The sequence below is a fragment of the Anolis carolinensis genome, chromosome 2 (assembly GCF_035594765.1).
Source record: "Anolis carolinensis isolate JA03-04 chromosome 2, rAnoCar3.1.pri, whole genome shotgun sequence".
Classification (NCBI taxonomy): domain Eukaryota; kingdom Metazoa; phylum Chordata; class Lepidosauria; order Squamata; family Dactyloidae; genus Anolis; species Anolis carolinensis.
Window position 1 is genome coordinate 228567004 of NC_085842.1, and position 23861 is coordinate 228590864.

The following is a 23861-nucleotide window of genomic DNA, read 5'->3' on the forward strand; positions in this document are numbered from 1 at the left end:
AAGTGTGAAATTGGCCCTGGGACTGCTGATTATGCCTGCCTCTAATGTCGTGTTGTTATGAAACTTCTACAAAATGACAGCAGCAATAGGAAATACCTGTAGACAATTCTGGAAAATGACCCTGTTTTTCTCAGCAAGACTGGTGGCAAGAAAAAGGCTGCATCTCAGAAATATTCAAGTAAAATATCAGAACTTTCATCTTTAGTGCTCTCCTGAAATACCAAGTAAGGAGACTGTTGATTCAGAAAGATGTCTTTTCATGATAAAAAAAGAATGCATCTCAGAAATATTCTCCTAGAAACATCTGAATGTTTACCTTAGTGTTCTGTTGAAATATCAAGACAACCATTGACTGGGAAAGAAGATTCCCTCAATCACAGTATAAATTTTTCTATGTCCTTCCTTGAACATATGAACGTATGTATGGGACTTATGGCATAATTAATTAATTAATTAATGGGCTTGAGAAAGTTAAATATAAATTTCCTCTAAAGGTAAATATTTATGTAACTACTATAAATGCTATACGTTCACAATACATTTACGATATAAATATATTACAGTATATACATTAGCTGCCTGCAGATATCTACTATCTAAATAGACATTCAGGTCCATACAATATAAGCTTTGCAGAAGTCTCTCTCCCCGCCACCCCCAAATCTATCTCCTTCTCTTTCTTTATGTGTGTATCTTCACTGGTAAACCTGCATATCTCTAGGAAGATCAGCATAATTTGGGAGGGGTTTCCAAAGCATCCCTCATTCAGGCCTTGTTTAGCTTTTAACAACAATCACAGTATAAGATTCCAATATCAGGATCTGTTTGTTTTCAACAGAAAAATGGCCAGGGGAAAACACTGAATTATATACCACAGCACAGAAACACAGACACCTCCTTTCCACAAGGTTAGACTATTTGTCTTTCCGAACAGCAGTTCACCAGGGGTTTGGATTTTCCCCATGGACTGCCAAGCAGTGTTTTCAAGTGGAGATGCCAGGGATTGAATCTGCCACCACCGCCTACATACAAAACAAGAACTTTACCAAAGGGCTATGGGTCCTCCCCAAAGTGTATTGGATGTTCATTAAAATCTGGACTGCTAGGTTTCACATGAGCAAGGTGCTTCTATGTATGGATACCCCACAAAAAACACATACAGCTGTATACACTCCACAGTGTACAAAGTTTTCAGCCCTGACTCTTTCCATCGATTGGTGTCAACACAGGTCAGACCCCTGCTCTCATTTGCATAGTGCTGGAGGTATATTTCATTTCAGCAGGTGTGCGGTTTTAACAGACACCGAAGCACAGCAGAGATTAAATACTATGGTAATAAGAGGAAGAAAAAGCCTCAGCAACTGTGTAGCTGGGAAGAATCCATTTAAAGCGATGCAGTGAACACACCCAAATGTACATTCATTCCCATCTGATGGGCACATGAGGAATAATACACTTGTGGTCATTACAGAGGTGCTTGGCATATCCCCCACCCATCTAATATCAATTCTTCTCCATCCTTGATTCTCTCCATCCCCCCTTCAAAGAAACCATGGTATTGTAACTGAGAGTCACACATGGAAAAAGAGAGAGCCAGCAAAGACCTGATTTGCTGGAAGAAGCAGGGCTGTGGCAATGCAGGCTGCTTCGTGTCTGAACAGGTTCTTCCCAGCTTTCCGATGTCTGATCTGCATGTCTAACAGCACACATCTCTCTCTCTCTCCCTCTTTCTCTCGCTCTCCTCCGGTCAATCCCTCCCCAGCCCTTACCTTGAAATGCTGCAGCTGAAGGATCTGGTCCTCGAGCTGTTGTCTCTTCCCTTCTATTTCCGTCTGCCTCTTCCTTTTTTCCTTGGCAAAGGGAGAGAAAGGGTGGGTGGGAGAAAACAGAAGAGAAATTGACTGTCAGTGAGGTAGAGAGCCTGAAGGATTTTTTTTAAAAAAGGCAATATATCTTTTCTTCCCCTCTTGGTTAGAATGGGATACAGAAGCCAAGCCCTTTTGCATACGAGACATCAGATGAATGCATGCCAACGCTCTACCTGCCTCACTGTCTGGAGGGACAGAAGCATCAGCTTCACGGCAAGAACATGTCAGCGAAGGACTAGCTACTTGTTTATTGGGAGGGGAGAGAAGAACTGGTGTCACCTCTCTCTCCCTTTCTCCTGCTCCCAGACTCAGCTATGGGAAGAGCAACGGAGAGTCCCCCAGGGAAAAGGTGGCAGGAACACAACCTAACAACCGAGTTTAAAGGGACAAACCCTCTTGTGTCTCCTACAAACTGCCAATGGTAGCTCTGAGAAGAGCAAACAAGTGCTCAGGAAGCAGGCAACAAAAGTGGATGGTTATGTAAGAGGCAAAAGAGGGGTAAAAGCAAGAGGAGCATGCCAGAGAGACTACTCCATTATTTATCTACAGCATTTGGGGTGGGAAGAGAAATTGAAAGGGTGCTTCCAGTCCTTGCTCGAGTTTTATAATAATAATAATAATAATAATAATAATAATAATAATAATAATAAAACTTTATTTATACCCCACTACCATCTCCCCATGGGGACTCGGGGCGGCTCACAGCATTACAAAAGTAACAGCAAAAATACATTAAACAATATACGCAGTTTAAAACACAAGATGATAAAACAGAAGTTAAAACAAAGGTTTATATAACAGTAATAATATCAAACAACCACTAATGCAAATCCATCAACTTCAAAGGCGGGGGGGGGGGGGGGGACTATAGCAGCAATATAAGATAAAATCATTAGATTAAAATACCCCGATGAAAGGAGCCAAATAACATTCAGAATAGAATTATAATGAGGCTGGTCATCCAATAGCTGTCTCTCCAAAGGCCAGCCCAAACATCCAGGTTTTCAATGGTTTCTTAAAGGACTTTCCTCGTGAAAGTTCACCTAATTTTTCATTTGTTTGTTTGTTTACTACCATTTCTTTAAATTCATAATGTTGCCTGTATAGGTTTGAAAACCTGACTTTGATTTGTTGTCGAAGGCTTTCATGGCCGGAATCACAGGGTTGTTGTATGTCTTTCGGGCTGTGTGGCCATGTTCCAGAAGTATTCTCTCCTGATACTTGTGGGCGAAACGTCAGGAGAGAATACTTCTGGAACATGGCCACACAGCCCGAAAGACATACAACAACCCTCTGACTTTGATTCTCTGCTCAGCCATGAAAGCCCACGAAATGACTTTGGACAAATCATACATTCTCAGCCCTCCCCAAAAAACCATGCTGGGTTCACCTTAGGGTTGCCATAAGTCAGTGGTTCTCAACCTGTGGGTGCCCAGGTGTTTTGGCCTACTACTCCCAGAAATCCCAGGTAGTTTACCAGCTGTTAGGATTTATGGGAGTTGAAGGCCAAAACATCTGGGGATCCACAGGTTGAGAACCACTGCCATAGGTCATAAACATGAAGGCACAAAATGGCAACAAGAGTCCACTATAAAGACCAAATAGTGAGCTAAGGAGAAAAGCTAACCACAACACTACAGTTCTTCAACCAATTTTGACTACTTTTGTGAAAATAAATGGTGCTATTTTGACTACATAAGTAACGGAGGTCACCCAAAAAGATCAGAGGTAGAAGGAGATCTCAAGCATTCTTCTATAACACCAGCTTTTACTCTGGTTCCAATTCAGAGCATCCTCTGGAAATCCCAGGCCCCTTCTACACTGCCATATAAAATCCAGATTATCTGCTTTGAACTGGATTTTATGGCAGTGTAGACTCGCATAATCCAGTTCAAAGCAGATAGTGTAGATTATCTGATTTGATAATCTGAATAATATGGAAGTGTAGAAGGGGCCGCTGCTTCCTCTGGTCTTTCCAAATCCATCCAGGGCCACTCTTTACTAATAATAAATGCAAAGACAGTCTACAAGTGCTAATGCACTTCTTTTGCCATTAGATATCTCCTTGGTGGACACTGGCCAGCACTAAAGGCTGGAATCCAGATCAGATTTCTAGACTGCCAAGAGGCAACAAAAGTAGATGTCTTTCCCTTTGCTACAGCATAGAATCATTCAGCTCCATTTCTTAAGCAGCAGCAATAGTTACCAGTCTTCCCTGCTGTGGCACCCTTTTTTGACCCCATTTTCCTTAGAGGCCCAGTTGCTGCCCATGTGAGTTTCTCAGGTCCCTTCTACATTGCTTTATAAAATCCAGATTATCTGCTTTGAAATGGATTATATGGCAGTGTAGACTCATATAATCCAGTTCAGAGCAGATAATGTAGGTTATCTGCTTTGATAATATTAATTATATAGCAGTGTAAAAAGGGGCCTCATATGATGCATTTTGAAATCTGGCTTTTTTATTAAAGCTATTTGGGCATTCATCTGATTATTTTTTTAAATTTTACATGTACAGTTCAGTGTTGTAACATTGAAGCATTCCTGCATTTCCAATCTAATGAATTTATTTAATCCTTTTTGTCCTATTTTTTATTTCAAAGGTATCTGCACAGGGTTTAAACATTTAGTCCTTTTTAACTCAGTGATAGATTTAACATGTTTTTAATCCTATTTAAATCATTTTGTTTTAATCTGTAAATTGTTTAAAATCTTTTTTATTGGATTAATAATATGCTGCCTTAGGATCTCATGACAGATGGTGGGATGGAAATGCAAATAAATGAGTATGGATGTTTCATATGCCTGAAAAGCCTTTATGCGGGATTTTCATAGGATCTTTATCTGAGTCTGCAAAAGTTACTTTTGTATAGCACAGCATTCCCATACTCTAGGCTCCCCGCCCTCCAAAAATAATTACAAACTGCCTTAAAACCTAATTCCAAATTTTCCAAAGGACTTCTATCACTGGTGCTCCTGCCTCTTAGGATATGGTGAAAGTATTTCTCAATAATCTCCCCATCCACCACCTTTCTGTCTGCTTTCTTTGTTCTCTTATTTGCCACCCACATTGATACCGGGTGCTTTGACTAAAAGCAGCTTCATTATTAATGTGAAGAGACTTCAGGAAGTGCAAAAAGAGTCTATGTAAGTCTCTTACTAGGTTTTCACAAAATACGTTGTATAAGGAACACTGGTATGGTGATCAGCTTTGAAGTGCAGGAGTCCCCATAGCGACACCCTCAAGAAGAGTCTATATTAACACACATACACACAAACACACACACTCCAGAGAGATTTATATAATTTAAATCCCATCCTTCTGCCAAAAAATAAGAAATTCATGGTGGCTAACTCCAGTAACCCAAATAAAGGAAAACATCACTAAAACAGCAATCAAATAAAAATATGGAGAATACACACTAGTAAAAAGGAATGATTGTATACAACCTCACTAGTGGTTTGAGCATTGGATTGTGACTCTGGAACACTGGGCTGAAAACCCCACTTATGATCTTGGACAAGTCATACACTCTCAACCCCAGAAAATCCTGTGATAGTTTCGCCTTAAAGGTAAAGGTTTTCCCCTGACATTAGGTCTAGTTGTGTCCAACTCATGGGAGTTGGTGATCATCTCCATTTGTAAGTCGAAGAGCCAGGGAGCCACTGGTGGTGCAGTGGGTTAAACCCTTGTGCCGGCAGGACTGATGACTTGAAGGTTGGGTTGCTGACCTGAAGGTTGCCTGTTCAAATCCAATCCAAGGAGAGCGCGGATGAGCTCCCTATATCAGCTCCAGCTCCAATCAGAGAAGCCTCCCACAAGGACGATAAAACATCAAAACATCCAGGCATCCCCTGGGCAATGTCCTTGCAGACGGCCAATTCTCTTACACCAGAAGTGACTTGCAGTTTCTCAAGTCACTCCTGATATGAAAAAATAAATAACCGAAGAGCCAGTGTTGTCCATAGACACCTACAAGGTAATGTGGCTGGCATGACTGTATGGAGCACCGTTACCTTCCCGCCAGAGTAGTATCTATTGATCTACTCATATTTGCATATTTTCAAACTGCTAGGTTGGCAGAATCTGGGGCTGACAGCGAGAGCTCACCCCGCTCCCTGGATTCGAACCACCAACCTTATGGTCAGCAAGTTCAGCGGTTTGACCCACTGTGCCACTGGAGGCTCCATAGTTTCGCCTTAGGGTTGCCATAAATTGGAAATTATTTAAAAGCACACAACAACAACAACAACAACAACAACAACAACAACAACAACAACAACGGCTTTCTTAATAAAATGGGATGCATTCTGTTGTCAGAAGGGCAATAGATAGGAGGCAGCTTTGGTTCGCTTCTTTCCAGAGTCTGGCAGCTGCCAGCTAGAAAGTTTTCTCTCATGCTTTCAATAAACATGTCTCTGAGCAAGGTGAGAGACCAAGAGAAAGGCTTCATAGATCTCAAATTCTGGGCAAGTTTATAGGAGGAAGAGGTCACTCTTTCTGGTAGTGTGGTTCTAAATAATTCAGGTCTTTATAACAGGCTTTTGAATTGTGCCCAGGGACAGACTGTGTCACAACCTGGCAAGGTAAAAAAAGCTGCAACACCACTTTTGACTTATTTCCAATTGTAAATTCCAACTAGAGTTTGCCCCTACCTGGTCAGCCCATGCAAAATTTTAAAAAAACTAAAAAAACAAACCAAAACAACAACTCACCCACTAGGCAAGAGAGTAAATCAACATTCTGTACATTTACTAAGCACTATTCAGAAATAGTGAAATAGTGTGGACTCACATCACCCAGTTCAAAGCAGATATTGTGGGATTTTCTGCCTTGATATTCTGGGTTATATGGCTGTGTGGAAGGGTTCTAAGACCATAGCATCAAAATATTTTTTTTTGGGTGCGGGAACACTCCTGGGCCTTCACAGCACAGCTCTTGTGATGCTGTGTTGTTTATGTGAACACAGAAATCTCTTTCAGCACTCAAACATATACTTCTTGGAGGCTGGGGCAGCTCCAGGGAAGGAAATGCAGACCAATGAATCAATAGCTTTGGATCATATACCCAGCATGAGGGATTTCTCTGAGGCTGAGTCAGCATGCAATGTGAAGAGAAAGACAAATTGGGGTCAACCACTGCTTGGCCATTTAGGTAGCAAGGAAACAGAAACCTAAGGAGCTTATTTGCTTCTGTTCAGTGGAATGACACACTTCAATGTAATAGTGTCAACTGTCCTAGGCCATTTCAGTATTTAAGAGGTCACCCAGGGCTTGAAGAGAATTTCTTTCGGAAGTGATAGGAAAATCACCAAGGGTTTATAGCAGTTGTTCTCAACCTGTGGGTCCCCAGGTGTTTTAGCCTATAACACCCAGAAATCCCAGCCAGTTTACCAGCTGTTCAGATTTCTGGAAGTTGAAGGCCAAAACATCTGGGGACCCACAGGTTGAGAACCACTGGGTTATAGACTAGCAAGTGCAGATCCATTTGGCGGCACCAGAGGTTTCTATGTCAGGAATGCAGTTGGGTTCTTCACATTTGCTGGGGTTAGGGATGCAGGACCACTGTGAAAGTGGAAAAACCCATGAATATCTTTCAATGCTAATCCCAAGTTGATGTCTCAGTCTATATTTCTGAGCCAAGCAATACAATGCTTCCATTCTGTCATCACAGGGCATGCTGGACCTTGCAGTGGGTTGGTACAGAACTGGAAATGACTGTAGAAGAGGAAAGCAGCTGTTTTGGGGTAACTAGAAATGAGTGAGGCTCCAAGGGCGGAAGGGGAAACAGAGACATTCAGTGTTATTTTATTAGTTTATGACTTATTAGACCTTTTAAAAGTTTCTTTACATTTATCTTAATGATGGATTGCAAATTCAGATTATGAACATTTAACATATGAATAGTGGAGGGCAGACTGCTGTTCAGTGGAAAATGCAGGTTCTTTCCTCCACTTTGAAAGACTTCTTCAAGGTCCTGAACCTAATTTGGGAGTGAGGGTTCAGGACCTTGGACAGCTTCTCTAATGTTTGGAAATTTTCTGTGTTTTTCAAGATGGCTTCAGATTATCTGCTTTGAACTGGATTATATGGCAGTGTAGACTAATACAATCCAGTTCAAAGCAGATAATGTGGATTATTTACTTTGATATAATCTGGATTATATGACAGCCTATATCCCTGATATGTAAACCACTGTTGCCACCAAGTGAATCAATCTTAGTGGAGATTCCATCAGTGATTCAGCCTCAAGAACTGGACCGTCATTCATCAGTTCCCTAACCTTGCAGAGTTTCAATGATCTGAATTCCATCCGAAAACCTTAAGTTCACCAGACCTGTGACAATGGAAGAATACCCAATTACTCTATACCTAAAGCAAAATTGTTCCACCCAAAGCAGAAAACTATGTGTGCATAATGAATGGACCTGTGACTGAGAGTGACTTCAAGTTAGATGTTGGAATATGCTAGCACAACAATAACTCCAACACCACCCTAACTACCTCAGGAAAGGAACAGTAGTTCCTGGACGGAATCACAACATACGTAATTGACTCTGTACTCCCATGTCTCACTTGTCCACAGATTTCAGATAGTTAAGCTTGAGACAGATATACTACCCCTTTGTCATCAATGACTGCAAGTTGTTTAAGTCGCATTGACTGACCATCTGCTCAGGGTTCCATACTTTGCACTTTAACAACACAACCGTTCAATGCTAAAGCTTCCTGCCAAATGGAACTGTAGAGAAGAGTCTACTGAACAAGCCAGTACCTGCCGCATACAAGGACTGCCATCTGTTGAGGACTTACGATGGTGGAGGCATTACATTTCATTCAACCTTCGTACATATACATATATAAAGAGTGAAAAGAGATCAAACATGTGCCCTTATATTATTTATTGTCAAGGGAGCTAATGCACTGAATGCATCACAGAACACATAAATCCAAAAACAAAAACAGCAAAGATGAGGTGCCAAAGGAGAAGTCTGTTTGATACCTCTTTAGATTGACTTAAAAAGGGAAGAGAACAATGTGGCCCTCCTGATGTTGTTTCATCCCTTAGAATTAGCTACATTGGCACATGGGAGTTATAGTCCAATAACTGTAAAACCTCTACACATCATCAACTTCAAAGTCATGTGAATGAAGAAAACTGTTAATCCATTTAGCTACAAAAGCGCTGTATACACTGTCTTTATCTTCAGGGCAACAGAAAACAGTTGTGATGGTTTCTCTCTCTCTAATTGCCTATTGAATCATAAGCTCACCTACATAACTTCACAGACAAAAAAGACAAGGATCTAGGAATACTTGGCTCCATTGTAGCGATGGAAAATGAAATCATCATCAATTTGGGGAAAAAAATCAATACATCCAAGTGCTTTAACTCTGTAAGCCAACAGTGGACAGCTGCACAGGAGATTGGTACTACTTTTCATCCCCATGAGTCATACAGTGCAGCATGTCCTCCAGAAATTGCTGCTTTTCAGCTGAAAAAAAAAGTTGAGGGAGAAGGGAAATATCCACATCTGCAGGTGGATGTTTTTGGTTGAAAATCACCCCAACGTCACTCTGGAAAAAAAAAAATCAAGATGGAGGGGAGGGTATCAGGGGAAGGGGATATGTTTAGGGGACTGGACTGCAAGGTGGATTGGTCCCAAAAGTCACTATACATAGGGAAATGGTAAATTGTAACTAAACGTAACATTATTTTTTTAAAAAATAAAAGTTACATTACATAATTTTGCAAAATATTTGCAAATGTATAAAATGGAAAAAATAAAAATAAAATAATACTTAAAATAATAAAAATAATACTAAATAATAATCAAAATAATAAAAAAATAACTTTTCTTATCTGTAAAGACAAAGAGTGGCCACAGTGGCTCAGTGGGTCAAACTGATAAACTGCAGAACTTGCTGACCGGAAGGTCAGTGGTTCAAATCTGTGGGATGAGGTGAGCTCCCATTGTTAGCTCCAGCATCTACCAACCTAGCAGTTTGAAAACATGTAAATGTGAGTAGATCAATAGGTACCACTTCAGTGCTCCATGCAGTCATGCTGGCCACATGACCTAGGAGGTTCCTACAGACAACGCTGGTTCTTAAGCTTAGAAATAGAGATGAGCACTACCTCCCAGAGTTGGACTTGACTAGACATGATGCCAAGGGGAAACTTTTACCTTTACTATGGAGACAGTTGTCTGAATCCCTTAGCAAGGGCCATTTGCAACGTTTGTGTCCACCCAAATATATGTATTTAGTGTTAGTCTGAGTACAGCCCACACAATTACTACACTTTGCAAACAGCTTCTGAATGATACTGCACATGGATATGGAGAAAAATGTACTCAAGGGGCTAATATAAATACAACACAAATAAAAAATATTATAGTGTACATTATTTTGTTGACAGCTGCAACACTAATTGCAGACTGGTGTTCTTCAGATGTTTTCTTTCTTTATAAAAATATAGCATTGCTTTCTCCACAATAAATATGCTTTGACAGTTTGGTAGACCATTTCAGTTCAGTAAGTACTTCAACAAGCATCATCTTTCATATGATTAAAATAGAACAACACTTTCTTTACTATCACTTTGGAAATGTAATAAACAGACCACACAGCAGATTTATGCATCCTCTTTTAAAATTAATAATTCAAAATATTTAAAATCACTAGTGCAGATATGATTCAGATATGAATGTACGAGGGTTGAATGAAAAGTAATGCTTCCACCTTCGTAACTCCTCAACAGATGGCAGCACTGGTATTCCAAAGGAGAAAGGCGTCATCTTCATTCTCATAACGCGAAAGAAGTTCCTGGCAAATTTCAAGTCTGTGCTGTTTCATTTCAAGCGTCAGCATCCTGGGTACCCATCTTGCACAGATCTTCCGATAGCCAAGCAAAGCAATAATGTGGCCCACACATTCTTGTGAAATGCTGATTATGCTTGAAATTTCTCTCTGAGTGATACAACGATCACCCAATGACGCGCAGTACTCACATCAACACAATCACCATAAACAGCTTGCATTCTCTGATGAATCTCCTTTGGGGTGACACCTTCTGCTGTCAAGAATTCAATGACTGCACGTTGCTTAAGTCGCATTGACCAACTGTATGCTCAGGGTTCCATACTTCACACTTTAACAACACAACCGTTCAATTGCTAAGGCTTCCCGCCATACCAGCTGTGCAAGTGGGCTGCCATCTTATCTGTTGTCCCAAACTGGCCCTGATGATATCATCTTCAAAGACCCAGTTATTGTTGACATACAGGGTGCATCTACACTGTAAAATAAATGCATTATAACAGTAATGGCTCAATGCTATGGAATCTTGGGAGTTGTATTTTGATGGGGCATCAATACTCTTTGGCAGAGAAGACTTAAGACCTCGCAAAACGACAGCTCCCAGGATCCCATATCATGAGCTATAGCGGTTAAAGTGGTGCCCAAATGTATTTCTTCTATAGTGTAGATAGACTTCCAAATGTCTTTCCATGGTTAAAGTATAGCCCCTCAGTTTGTCCAGATGTTTTCCTGGAATCAGTATGAAGACTTTCACTTGATACTAAAAAAGGCTCCCCAAATAAAACAAATACAAAATCTATTTTGATTCCAATTTAGCTCGTTCATCCCTGCCTTGTTGACATAAGCCACAATGGCAGCATTTGCCAACATTCTACATCAGGAATTTTAAAAACAACAACAAAAGTCTATTAATATTTCTGGCACTCGACATTTTGATGATAAGGCAAGACTGATGTATTCAAAGGATTGTACATGCTATGAAGAGTAGTCCTCAGGTGTTCATATGTGGTTTTGGACAGATATTGCAAAGCAATTTCTTGAATGTCATTTGCTCTAAACTAGTGTTGTGGTTTTGTATGGAATTGCTGTTCATTTTGTGTAGTTTCATTCGTTTTGTCTCATTTTCATATTTGTTCCCGCTAACAAAAATGGGGTGCCTATATGAACAGAATTTTCATCTGGCTTACGAAAAAATGAAAATTTTCGGACCATTGGCTACAATGGGAGGGCTTCCAAGGCACACCCCCTGCTCAGTTTTTGGACTAAAGGGGTGAAAATCGCCACACACAGAGGTCATTTCGACCCCTTTTCGTCCACCAACTTTTAAAACATTTGGGTCTTCCCCAGAGTGTTGTTGTTGTTGTTGTTATTATTATTATTATTAACACCCGTTGGCACACATCAACTGTCATGGGGAAGTAGCCCTCTCAGACTCAGTTTGGTATACCAGAATAACTCTTGTTCTTAATATTAATATTATTATTAAGACGCGTTGGTACACATCAGATGTAATGGGGAGGTACTCCTTTCCTAGACCCAGCTTAGGGTCCAAGACTACAGTAACTGTTGTTCTTAATACTAATATTAATATTAGCATTGATACCCGTTGGCACACATCAGATGTAATGGGGAGGCATTCCTCTCCCAGACCCAGCTTAGGGTCCCAGAATAAACATTGTTCTTAATATTAATATTAATATCATTTTAAGACCCCTTGGTACACATCAGATGTAATGGGGAAGCAGCCTTCTGTCAGTACCTGCTTATTGTTATGGGGCCAAAATGAAAGGAAAACAAAAGCAAGCATGATGACTGTGCGGCTTTCATTTTCATATCACCTCTAGTTTCCTACAACAACCCCATATCAATGGTTGTTCAACCTAGAGTAGCTTTTCCTCTTAGCTTGAAATGACCTCTCCAGATAATCTAGGGTGTACATAATGAACTCAACTTTCAACATTTCCCTCCAAAAGGTTCAACACCTTGGATAGCTCTATTAAGGGCCCTTTCACACAGCCTTATATTCCAGAATATCAAGGCAGAGAAACACACAATATCTGCTATGAACTGGGTTATCTGAGTTCACACTGCCATATATCCCATGTGAGATTTTATTTAGCTGTGTGGAAGGGGCCTGAGTTAGTGAAAAACCTGGTATGGATTCATTGCCTCTCTGATATGGGAGTTACCAGCCACCACTGTTTGAAATATAATTCGTTATGCCCTTGTCAAAGAAAAAGGAGAGTGGTAAATTCTTACTATTAATTATGTTGGTTGTTACACATTACGTCTGTGCACTAGATGGAGGAATTATTTTCCAAAACTATAACTGAAGACTGAATAATAAAGATTTGAGTCAGGGTCCTTCCAGACTGGCCCTATATCCCAGGCTGATCCCAGGTTTTCTGATTATCCCAGATTATCTGACAGTGTGGACTCATATAATCCAGTTTAAAGCATAACTGGGATCAGTTATGGATCAGTTGGGATCAGATCCTGGGATATAGGGCCTGTCTGGAAGGGCCCTCGGAAGCTAATCTTCTCCAAATAATTAAGGAAAATCCTTTCAAAGCCTTACAAGTGAAAACTGAAGCATCAAGATAAACCAATCCTGGCAATATATACTGTATTTCTTTGATTTTAGGATCCAATCCTACAATCAATGGTGTCTTAGAATCCAAATTCCCAAATCTCATTCTCTCCCCCTCTCTTTCTCTATGGAGGTCAATAATGATATCCCAGGGAAAATATTTTTAACTATACTCACAATTTTTACATTATTTTTCAAGATTAGGAACTAACAGAAACACAACAAACAAGCCAGAACCTGCTGCTATGTGAAGGACTCTACAATGCACTTTAAAGAACTTCACATAAATCAGTGCTCTGTTACATGTAATAAAACAATCATTTTGAGATCTTCTTTTAATGTTTGCCTTAGGCTAACATGTATTACATTTTGAGTAACGTATTGATGGGTTCACCAGAGTTAGAGAAGGCCAGCTTTCCAGGAATTGAGAGGCATGTGGGAACTGTCCTATTCTGCGAAAAATTCACATATGGTTGTTTTATGTAGGAAATAGAAATTTGAGACTAGAAGACAATATTTTAAGGAAGAAACAGTAATTTATGTGCAGAAAATCATGTTTTGTGCACAGAAAATGCTGTAATTGAGGGTGTATTCTGCACAAAATTTGCATGCTGCTTGTTGTTCAAAACCATTGTGTGTAGATTTTACGCAGAACAAGATCTTTGAAAACTGTGGTTTTCAAAGACCTTCTTGCAACAGAAAGAAAAATTGCTGAAAGTACTCCCTGCTCTGTTCAAAAGGAAATGTACTAAACAATTACATCCCTGCTTTAAAGACTACAATATGTTCTTTACAATTACTGTAATTCTATGCAGGTGGTCAGGTTTGGGATGCCTTGAATCATTTTTCAGCCCTTCCAAATTAAATTAGAAGTGACCCCAGAGATCATCTTAGCTTTTTAACATATTGTTGTTTTTAATGTTATCCTCAACTGAAGTTGCACAAATAGTACTGATGGAAAGAAGTTTGAAAATGTTCTAAGCAAGGGCGAAAACAGGATTCTCGAGTGTCAGTGGGTGTTTCTACAGTTTAGAATTAATGCAGATTGATACCACTTTAATGGCCATGGTTCAATGCTATGGAATACTGGTATTTGCAATTTTATAAGTCCCTAACTTTTAATTTTTAGTCTAGTCTGCCAAAGAGTGCTACAAATTCCAAAATTCCATAGCATGGTGCCATGGTAGAGTAAGTGGTGTCAAACTGTGTTAGTTCTACAGTATAGATCAGGGGTGTCAACTTCATTTTCATTGAGGGCCACATCAGACTTATAGTGGATTTCAATGGGCCATTGAGTCCATGAACAGAGAATGGAGGACCAATTATATTTTTTACATAGTGATCAGTGCTTTTTAGTTTTTACCCAATTTGGAATCTCCAGTGTTATTTAACAACTCCCATCATTTTTTATTATATATCATACAGAGGAAGGATAATGGGAATTGAACAGAACATGTTGACATTAAAGGTGAAGACATTAAAGTCAGACATATTCACAAGCCTTACATTTAAATTCAAAGCCCACTATCTTGACTAAACAGAACAAACTGTGGTCCTCCAGAAGTTACTGTAACACAACTCCCATCAGCTCTAATCAATAATGCCTAATGATGAGAAAAATAGGAGTTGTAGTCCAGCATCTATCTGGAGTTCCACATAAAATGACATGGTGGGCCAGATTTGGCCTCTGGGCCTTGAGTTTTGACACATGTGGTATACATGCGCCCACATTTTCCTGATACTTGAGAATCCTGTTATTCTAACCATTTGCAAAATACTTCAGATCTTCCTTCCGTCTCTTTTGTTTGTTTGTGTGTGTGGTTTAAAGGATTGCTTTGACTCACTCGCTCCTTCTATTTCAAGTTTTTGCATTTGAGCCTTTCCTCTCTCTTTTGTAATAGAGTGGGGCACTGTGATGGGGAAGAAGTGGTGGTCCTCTTTATAACAAAGATGCCTGGCACTGGAAGCTCCTTATTGATTGCGACTCATCCAAGTATCATCTGCAGTTGTAAACAGCACACAATGGATGCTGCAATGCTGGCAGAGGGAATCAAAAAGAGAAGACGATGAGCCATTAGCAACAGAGGAGGCGGGTGTATGTGGGAGTGTGAGTGGAAAAGGGAGGGAAGGAGAATCCTCAGTACAAACTGTCTGCGGCTTCTGCTTGTATTTGTTTCTATATTTATTGCACAGTTCAAGAGCTTCAAAGCAAAATGAGTTAAGAGATCCCAGAATTCAAGAGCTGGAAGAGACCACATCCAGTCCAACCTCTTGCCATGCAGAAATACTCAATCAAAGAATACACAAAGATCTCAACTAAGGGTGCAGAATAAATGTACTTTAATCAGCATGGCAAAACACTATGGAATAATGACAGTTGTGTTACAGATTTATGATGATAAATGGAAGCTCTTACATGTGCCCGCGATCCAGAGTCACCTGCAGAATAACATGCCACTCAGGTTTGCAGGGGGAAAAAACCAAGGGATTCCAAGAGATCAAAACAGTAGTACAGTAGAGTCTCACTTATCCAAGCCTCGCTTATCCAAGCCTCTGGATTATCCAAGCCATTTTTGTAGTCAATGTTTTCAATATATCATGATATTTTGGTGCTAAATTAGTAAATACAGTAATTCCAACATAATATTACTGCGTAATGAACTACTTTTTCTGTCAAATTTGTTGTATAACATGATGTTTTGGTGCTTAATATGTAAAATTATAACCTAATTTGATGTTTAATAGGCTTTTCCTTAATCCCTCCTTATTATCCAAGATATTCGCTTATCCAAGCTTCTGCCGGCCTGTTTAGATTGGATAAGTGAGACTCTACTGTATTTACAATGGTCCCTCGGCTCACTTACAGAAGTCTGCAGTCATAAATACGCCTTTCTCGGTCCACAAATCTGCTTCAGAGAAGAATTACAGCCCTAGTTCTTCACTCTCTTTTCTCAGCAGCAAACAGGCCTCAAAATAGCAAGGCCTCACTGAGTACACTGCTCTCTTCACTAGCAGTACTCAGTCAGCACTGAAAAACTGGTTCTGTAGCAGCAGAACAGAAAAAGTATCAAATCAATTCCCAGGTTTTTGTAGGCTCAGCCAATCGGCTTCATGCACTTCTTTTCCAGTTAACATACACAGCACAGTGCCTTTGCAAACCATGACAAGTTGTAGTTTTACAAGGTCCTTAGTCTTCTTTACCAGAGAGTGCTGATGCCTCACTAAACTGCAAATCCCGGGATTCCCCATCATTGAGCCACCAGTTAAATTACTGTTAAATTTCTAAGATTTTGCAGTGTGGATGCAGTGTGCAGTAGGCTCCTGGTATCCACTGTAGTTGGTTCCAGGACTTTCTGTGGATACTAACATGTGTATGTGCTTTGATGGATTTTAACTGTGAATTTTTAGTGCTGTTTGTGCTTAATTCTGTTTTAATGTTTGCACATTTGTATATTTTAAATTGTATACTAATGCTTTTATGGCAAGCTGCTTTGAGTCCCCTTCAGAAGAGATAAAGTGGGGTATAAATAAATATAACAACAACAACAACTCCCTTATATATAACAGCATAAAACAATTGTGTCCCTTATATAAAATGGCAAAATCGAGATTTGCTTTTTGGAATGTTAAAAATGACTTTCAAGTAGTGGATGGAGCAATTTATAGATGCAGATTTGGTGGATATGGAGACCTGACTGTACAAGTCTTGGGGTCGAATCCCAAAGATTTTAGGACACGTTTTGGATCTCACTACCCCTTCTGCTCCTTGGGGAAGTTTGAGAGGGATACCTAATTCTGGAAAGGGAGAAGATTTGACTTCAGAACATCTCTCCTATGTGTCCTGGAAGCCCATGGGGGATGATACTATGCTAGCGGATTGATCTCTGCTACAAAACATAAAAACATGCACTCCACATATGGCATTTAGGTGTTTATCTAAACATGCAAAAGTAAATGGGACAACTGTGTTCTGGCATGCCTATCATACATGTGAAAATACTAAGCAGTCAAGACAAGACTGGTTTCAGCTGCCTTACATGATTGTTTCTCTAGGTTTGGTGCCGTATAACATGTAGAACAGGAGTCAGAGTTCCTCTGCAGTCAAAATAAGAACAGAGAACATTAGTGCAACGTAAGACTGGAAATCCACTTTTTCTTTGGATTTCACACCCTGGAAACACACAAAGAATGATTACCCTCAACATGCTTAATTGCACATTCTTGGTGGCATTTCTAGCCCGTTTTGGCACACCACAAAGCAGGCTATTTAATTAAAATTTCCTCCTGTATTTAAAACAAACACTAGTATGGCTTTACTCCCAAAACAACTGCTCTTAATGAACTTAAGCTGTGGCAAGAAGAAAGATGCCATCCAAAGTGTTGCCTCAAAGGCTCTTTGGAAGCAAAATTAGCAAAGGTTTCAGCAAGAAGCCCATGTGGGAGCTTCTGTGGATTCCTAGCAAATAACTGTAGCTATTTCACATAGTTTAAGAAAACAAACTCCAACTATGGCTTACATTTAGCTGGAGCAAGCTCAGAAGATTTACAAGGCTGGCCTCAAATATTTTGCTGACTGAGGTGAAGGACAGTGTGGTGGTCCCGTCATTCCAGTTGGTGCATTGTGGTTGATTCTTACTGGAGATCGGAGGGACAGCATTTCCCAAGGCATTCAGGGCAGGACTGTGGCAAACACAGGGCCATTATCAACTAAAGGGAATGGCCAGGATTCTACCTTAGCTGTATTTCTACATCACTTAGCATATGCTTTCTGAAACAGCCACCTCACTCTGTCAAACTGTTGAATGGGTTTTGGATGCATGGGGCAGAGGTGGGAATGTACACTACAACTGTATCCACCAGACCAGCACTTAAAATTTCATTTATCAATATCTAATGATATAATCTCAAGGCATTTTCTAGGTACTTGTTGTTGTGTGCTTTCAAACTATTACTGACTTATAGAATCTCATCACACGAAGGTCCATGACCCGGGTGATAGTGGGGGATTTGCCACAGATCATGGTGAGTCTGGCATGGAGCGTGGGGAGCCCATTGTCCTGTGGCCCGCATTGCCCACAGTGCATCTCATCCCATGGGGAGAAGCATCACCGCCCAGCTTCCCCTCGTTGTTTTCAATGTGACACGGGAAGCCTCCCATGTTGCCACCAATGCCTCCTAAGATGATTGTACCTCTCTTCAGGCACGGAGTCCTGCCAGAAATAGATCAACATCATGTGATGGGATCCGGCAGGCTCCATGCCTGAAGAAAGGTGTAATCATCATAGGAGGTGCAATTTTACCCATCTGATAAGGTCATCAGCGATCATAAGGTTAACCTATTTTGGGATTTTCTGGGGCTGAGCATGTGTGACTTGCCAAAGGTCACCCAGTGAGTTGCCATGATCAAGCAGGGAATCAAAACCTAGCCCAGTGCTACATCACATTGGCTTTGGACATACACCTTCCAAATCTATGTACAATTTGCTGAAGTAGATTTTTTTTGAGGGGAAAAAACACATGACTGGACTCCCCCTCATGAGCCCATCCGGTAGCTCCCAATTTGCATTGATGTTCCCTCTGACTGTCTTCCCCTTCACAAAGAGAATTACAAGGAGATAGCCAGATTAATTATCCTCTCCAACCCTTTTTTGACTTCTAATAATAAAACTGGATTGACCAGCATCTACACATTTTGGTTAGGGGAACAAAATCTGAAGCAATTTCCTACTGAATCAAACAAGAAACATAAAATGAAGGATTTTGTTTAGTACTATAAGGAATTGTTGACATCTAGAAGAGCCAGGAATGAAATAAATGCACACCAAGGATTGTGCTCATTCTATACTGTCTTTATGGTGGTGTTAAAAAACTAATGAGATTTTGCTATATGACACAGATAAGGATGTGAATTTTTTGTTAACTTCATTCAGGAAAGAATGAACAATTTCGTCAATTTTATTTGTTGTGAGAAAATCAATGCAGTTTTAAAAGACTTCAAAGTACAAGGTTTATTCTTCACAGAAATTGGAGTTTTGTGTAGTAAATCATGTTTTCTGTAAAGGACATAACACTCCATTTTCAATATAGCCACCTCCAAAACTGCATTTTGCTCTCCATGAAGATTAAATCCCAAACTGTGAAGATTCTCACCATACGTGTTTCTTCCCATGGGCGTTTCTGAGCTTCAACAAATTGCTTGAACATTTACCAATATTTTTTCCAACCCTAATCATGAAGTCAGTTCAGGGTGCAAACAAGGCAACCTTCCCTTGTTCTCATTTTAGTGATACTCTGATATTCATGAGATGATCACCAACTGGCAAGGATGATATTACTTGGAAGAAAAGGCAGGAAAAAAAAGTAGCCACAGCTCAACCGCTTCAGTAGAGTAGTTTAAGAAACATTTGCCTTTACCCTTTATCTCCAATATGGCTAAGATCCCATGAAATGCTGGCAGAGCAGAAAAGCCCACTGGCATTTTTACAAAGAGATCACCCTCCAGTTGGCAGTCAGCTGTTTCCAGAATGCCCTATTTTTTCAATGTCCAACTCTTGAGGGTCTTATGAGCCAAGACAATCATGGGAGGAGTGGCTTGGAAACCTGCCCATGCCTTTTTGGCAGGCCATTTCCCAAGCTATCCCAAGTACCTTGGCTCACAAGATCTAGACTTAGAAGAAGAGTGGGCTAGAAAGTGCCAGCTGCCAGCTAGAGAGGTGTTTTCTCCTCTGTAACGTGTCTGTGAGTTTCTTGCCACTGCCACAATTTCATTTCTGCATTGGATTTCTGCCTGCATGAGCAATGAAACAGCCAAATCACCCATAAAATGGTCTGCTTTTCAAGCTATTCGATACTATAAGATTATGGTCTAAATGTTTATGAATAAAGATTTGTCACAGTCTCAGTGCAGATTTATGAATCCTATTGTCAGCATCTCCTTACCACCCCCACAGAACACCAAATTGTTCTATGAATTCTTTTGGCTCTCATAGCTTCTTCTTTTTTAAAAGTAATTTTTATTAATGAATATATTTTCCAAATCAATAAGAAGAAAAAGAAAAACATTGGAATAAACAAACAGAAAGAAAAAGAGAAAAAAAACCAAAGCACAGAAACAAAAATAAATCTGAAATATAAATCAAATGAAAAAAACACTGTTACACTACTAAAATATACATATTGACTTCCATTCACTGAATGGTGTTGGAGGTGAAAGGACCTTTCACCAAATCCTGATAAGTCGCATACTATTTTTTTCAAGCATCCCTTTTCTTTTTCTTCTTCTCTAGTACCTGCGGGAAGGTATTCTCTTCTATTCTTCATATCACCTTCAAATTAATACTTTGATTTTCTCATTCTTCAGTCTTTGAACAGTTGCCAGTCTGTTCGTTTTCTTGGTTTTCCCTAATTGGTTGATATCAGTAAGCCTATCCATGTTCATAATTTCCATAATCTTAGCAATCTACTTATCCATATCTAGTACTTATATCTTTGTCTCTCCACTGTTTGGCATAAGTTATTCTTGCCGCCGTTACCATGAAATCGAATAGTATTTCTTTATTTTTTCCCATTTATATATTAAACAACCCCAATAAAAAGAATTTGGGTTCCATCTTGATCTTAATTTGTAGATTTTTTTGCATTCTCTGTTTGAATTCCTTCCAGAATATCTTTGCTTTCTCACACGTCCACCAAGAGTGCAAAAATGTGCTCTCTTGCTCCCCACATTTCCAGGACTTGTTTGACATGTTTTTGTAACATTTTGCCAATTACTGTGGGGTAATGTACCATCTATAAAACATTTTTAACCAATTTTCTTTTAAGTCGGAAGCATAGGTATATTTTACATTGCAATTTCAGGCTTTCTCCCATTCTTCTAGTCTTATGGGTGATCCTACATTTGTGGCCCATTTAACCAAACAGTCCTTTATCTGTTCTGTCTTAGTGGGCCATTCTAACAATCTTTTGTAGATTTGTGTTACGATTTTCTTTTCCATTTTCATCACCTTGTCCCAGAATGAATCTTTGTTGGCAAAACATACACCTTTGTCTTTATTAAAATAATCTTTCATTTGGATATACTGGAACCATGAAATATTCTTAAATTTTTGTTTAATTTCTTCTTGCTTTCTTAATATATAATTACCATTTTCGTTTGTTAAAATATCTCTATATGTCGGCCAGGACTCTCCTCCCAATTCTCTCCTTTGACAAGCCTCTAGTGGAGAGATCCATAGGGGTGTTTTTATTTATAGCTTTTCTTTATATCTTTCCTATGTTGTTATTAGGGATGAACGGATGAAATGGTTCCCAAGTTTTTTTTCCACCTTTCTTTTCCTGTACCAAATATATGCATGCCACCCCATTCTTAGGTCTGATCCAGTCTTTTAGGTCCAGTATTTTACCCACATTAAACTACAGGCATCGTGGTAAAGTTGTAAATCAGGTAGTCCTAATCCTTCTTTTTTCTTGTAGTCTATTAAATCGGTCCTTTTACTTCTTGGTTTTTTTCTGGCCCAAATAAATGTTGCTAAGTCTTTGTTCCAATTTTTAAATCTTTGTAAGTTCCTAATTATCGGGAGGGTCTGGAAAAGAAATAACATCTTTGGTAGGATAGTCCTTTTAATTACCGCGATTCTCCCAAGAAGTGATAGTTTCAAATGCTTCCAACTTTCTAGTTCTTTCTTTATCTTTGTCCATTTTAGATCACAGTTATTTTTCATCTGTTAGGATTTTTTGGCTGTTCTCGCTTGCCACAGAATTGAGCCACTGCAGTTAAAATGGTGTCCAACTACATTAATACACCCTATGTCTCAAATGAGGCACTTTATGCATTTCCTTAATAGGCATTTCTCAAAACCACATTTTGAGAAAGGTTACTACAGAATACTGGAAATAGCACTACATAGAGGTATTTCCCACTAACAATATTTATAAAAAAAAACCCTGGAGAACATACAACAGTGTTCAAAGGAATCAAACATCCTGAAGTCAACGGGATATTCCTGATCAAAGGCAAGATCATAGCTAATTTAGTTCCTTTTAATGTTTTCCAATGGCCAGGTTTTGGTTTCAGGACCCACGATGGATATCAAAATCAGTGGATGCTAAAGTCCCATTATAAGTATAGTAAAATTGTGTCTGTTATATAAAATGGCAAAATCAAGATTTGCTGTTTGGAATTTTTGAAAAATCAGACATGGAATATCAATCATTGGGTGGGTGTGCACGTGTGTGTGTTTGTATTTTTGAACAAATGTAAAAAGGAAGTTTCAATGACTATAGTACTACTCAATGAAGTTGTAATTAATTTAGCTCATTTTTAATCTGCTTTACAGAAGTGTAAAACACAATAGAATGTATTCAGTGTATTTTTTTTACTGAACATTGCTTACGTGTCCAAAGTCTGAACATTTAGCATACTTGAAAAGTAATCCTACCCTGCCTCTTCCATTGTAGTCACCTAACCCTTATACCAAACAAAACTTCAAAAAAAGTGATATAGAAAAGAAGTACAGGTTGTATATTCCTAATGCAAAATGTTTGGGACCAAAAGTGGATTCCAGATTTTTTTTCTTTAGATTTTGAAATAGCCATATTTGCATGTATATATGTAATGAGATATTTTTGAAGAGGGACCCAAGTCTAAACATGACATTCACTGATGTTTCATTTATAGCTTATACTCACAACTGAAGGTAATTTTATGCACAATATTTTCAATAATTTTGTGCTTGAAATGAAGTTTGTGTCCTTTGAACATCAAAAAGCAAAAGTATCACTATTTCAAACAACCAATGTGGACAAATGTGAATTTAGAGGATTTAATTCCACATAAGTGATGCTCAAGCCAGGGATGGGGGTATAGAAATATGGTCAACCCTCCTGTTCAAGGAGCTCCACTGGCTGCCATTTATTTTCCGAGCCCAATTCAAGGTGCAGGTGCTTACCTACAAAGCCCTGAACAGTTTGGGACCATCCTACCTCCGTGACCGCATCTCCATCTACGAACCTACGCGTTCACTTCGGTCATCTGGAGAGGCCCTGCTCGTGATCCCGCCTGCGTCGCAAGTGCGGTTGGTGGGGACACGAGACAGGGCCTTCTCTGTGGTGGCCCCCCGACTCTGGAACACCCTCCCCAAGGATCTCAGACAGGCCCCTACATTGGCAGTCTTCAGAAAGAACTTGAAGACCTGGCTGTTCCAATGTGCCTTCCCAGATTAATAGGAAATCTCCAATACCAAGTCCTATAAGCACTTTATTAGAACTTAGATTGCATATCGCACCCTGCACTTGCCCTATAAGCCTTATATTTCACCTGTCACATCAGCACTTTTAATCTTGTACCCATTACTCTGGCCCGGCCCAGTTTTATTGTGTTTTAGCGTATTGTTTACTGCTTGTTGTTTATACTGTTGTAATTGTTTTAATTTGCCTTTTGTTTTGTATTGTTATATTGTGTGTTGAGGCCTTGGCCTTTGTAAGCCGCATCGAGTCCTTCGGGAGATGCTAGCGGGGTACAAATAAAGTTTAATAATAATAATAATAATAATGGTTTTATCGGATCTTTAGCCTCCTCTGTC

The 23861-nt window shown here is 39.5% G+C and overlaps 1 protein-coding gene across 7 annotated transcripts in view; it reads right to left on the bottom strand.

Annotated features, from left to right (window-relative positions):
• The window catches only part of palm2akap2 (PALM2 and AKAP2 fusion), a 408244-nt gene that overhangs the window by 248421 nt on the left and 135962 nt on the right, over window positions 1-23861 (bottom strand). For 6 of the 7 annotated variants that reach the window (XM_062971855.1, XM_016991073.2, XM_062971856.1 and 3 more), the window contains exon 2: window positions 1770-1850. Coding sequence is in view for 6 of the 7 variants with exons in the window: in XM_016991073.2 (XP_016846562.2) it covers window positions 1770-1850 (81 nt within the window). In the remaining variant the exon portion in view is untranslated. Of the gene's footprint in view, window positions 1-1769; window positions 1851-2041; window positions 2171-23861 lie in introns of those variants that run through there. The other variant, XM_062971854.1, reaches the window with a different exon arrangement.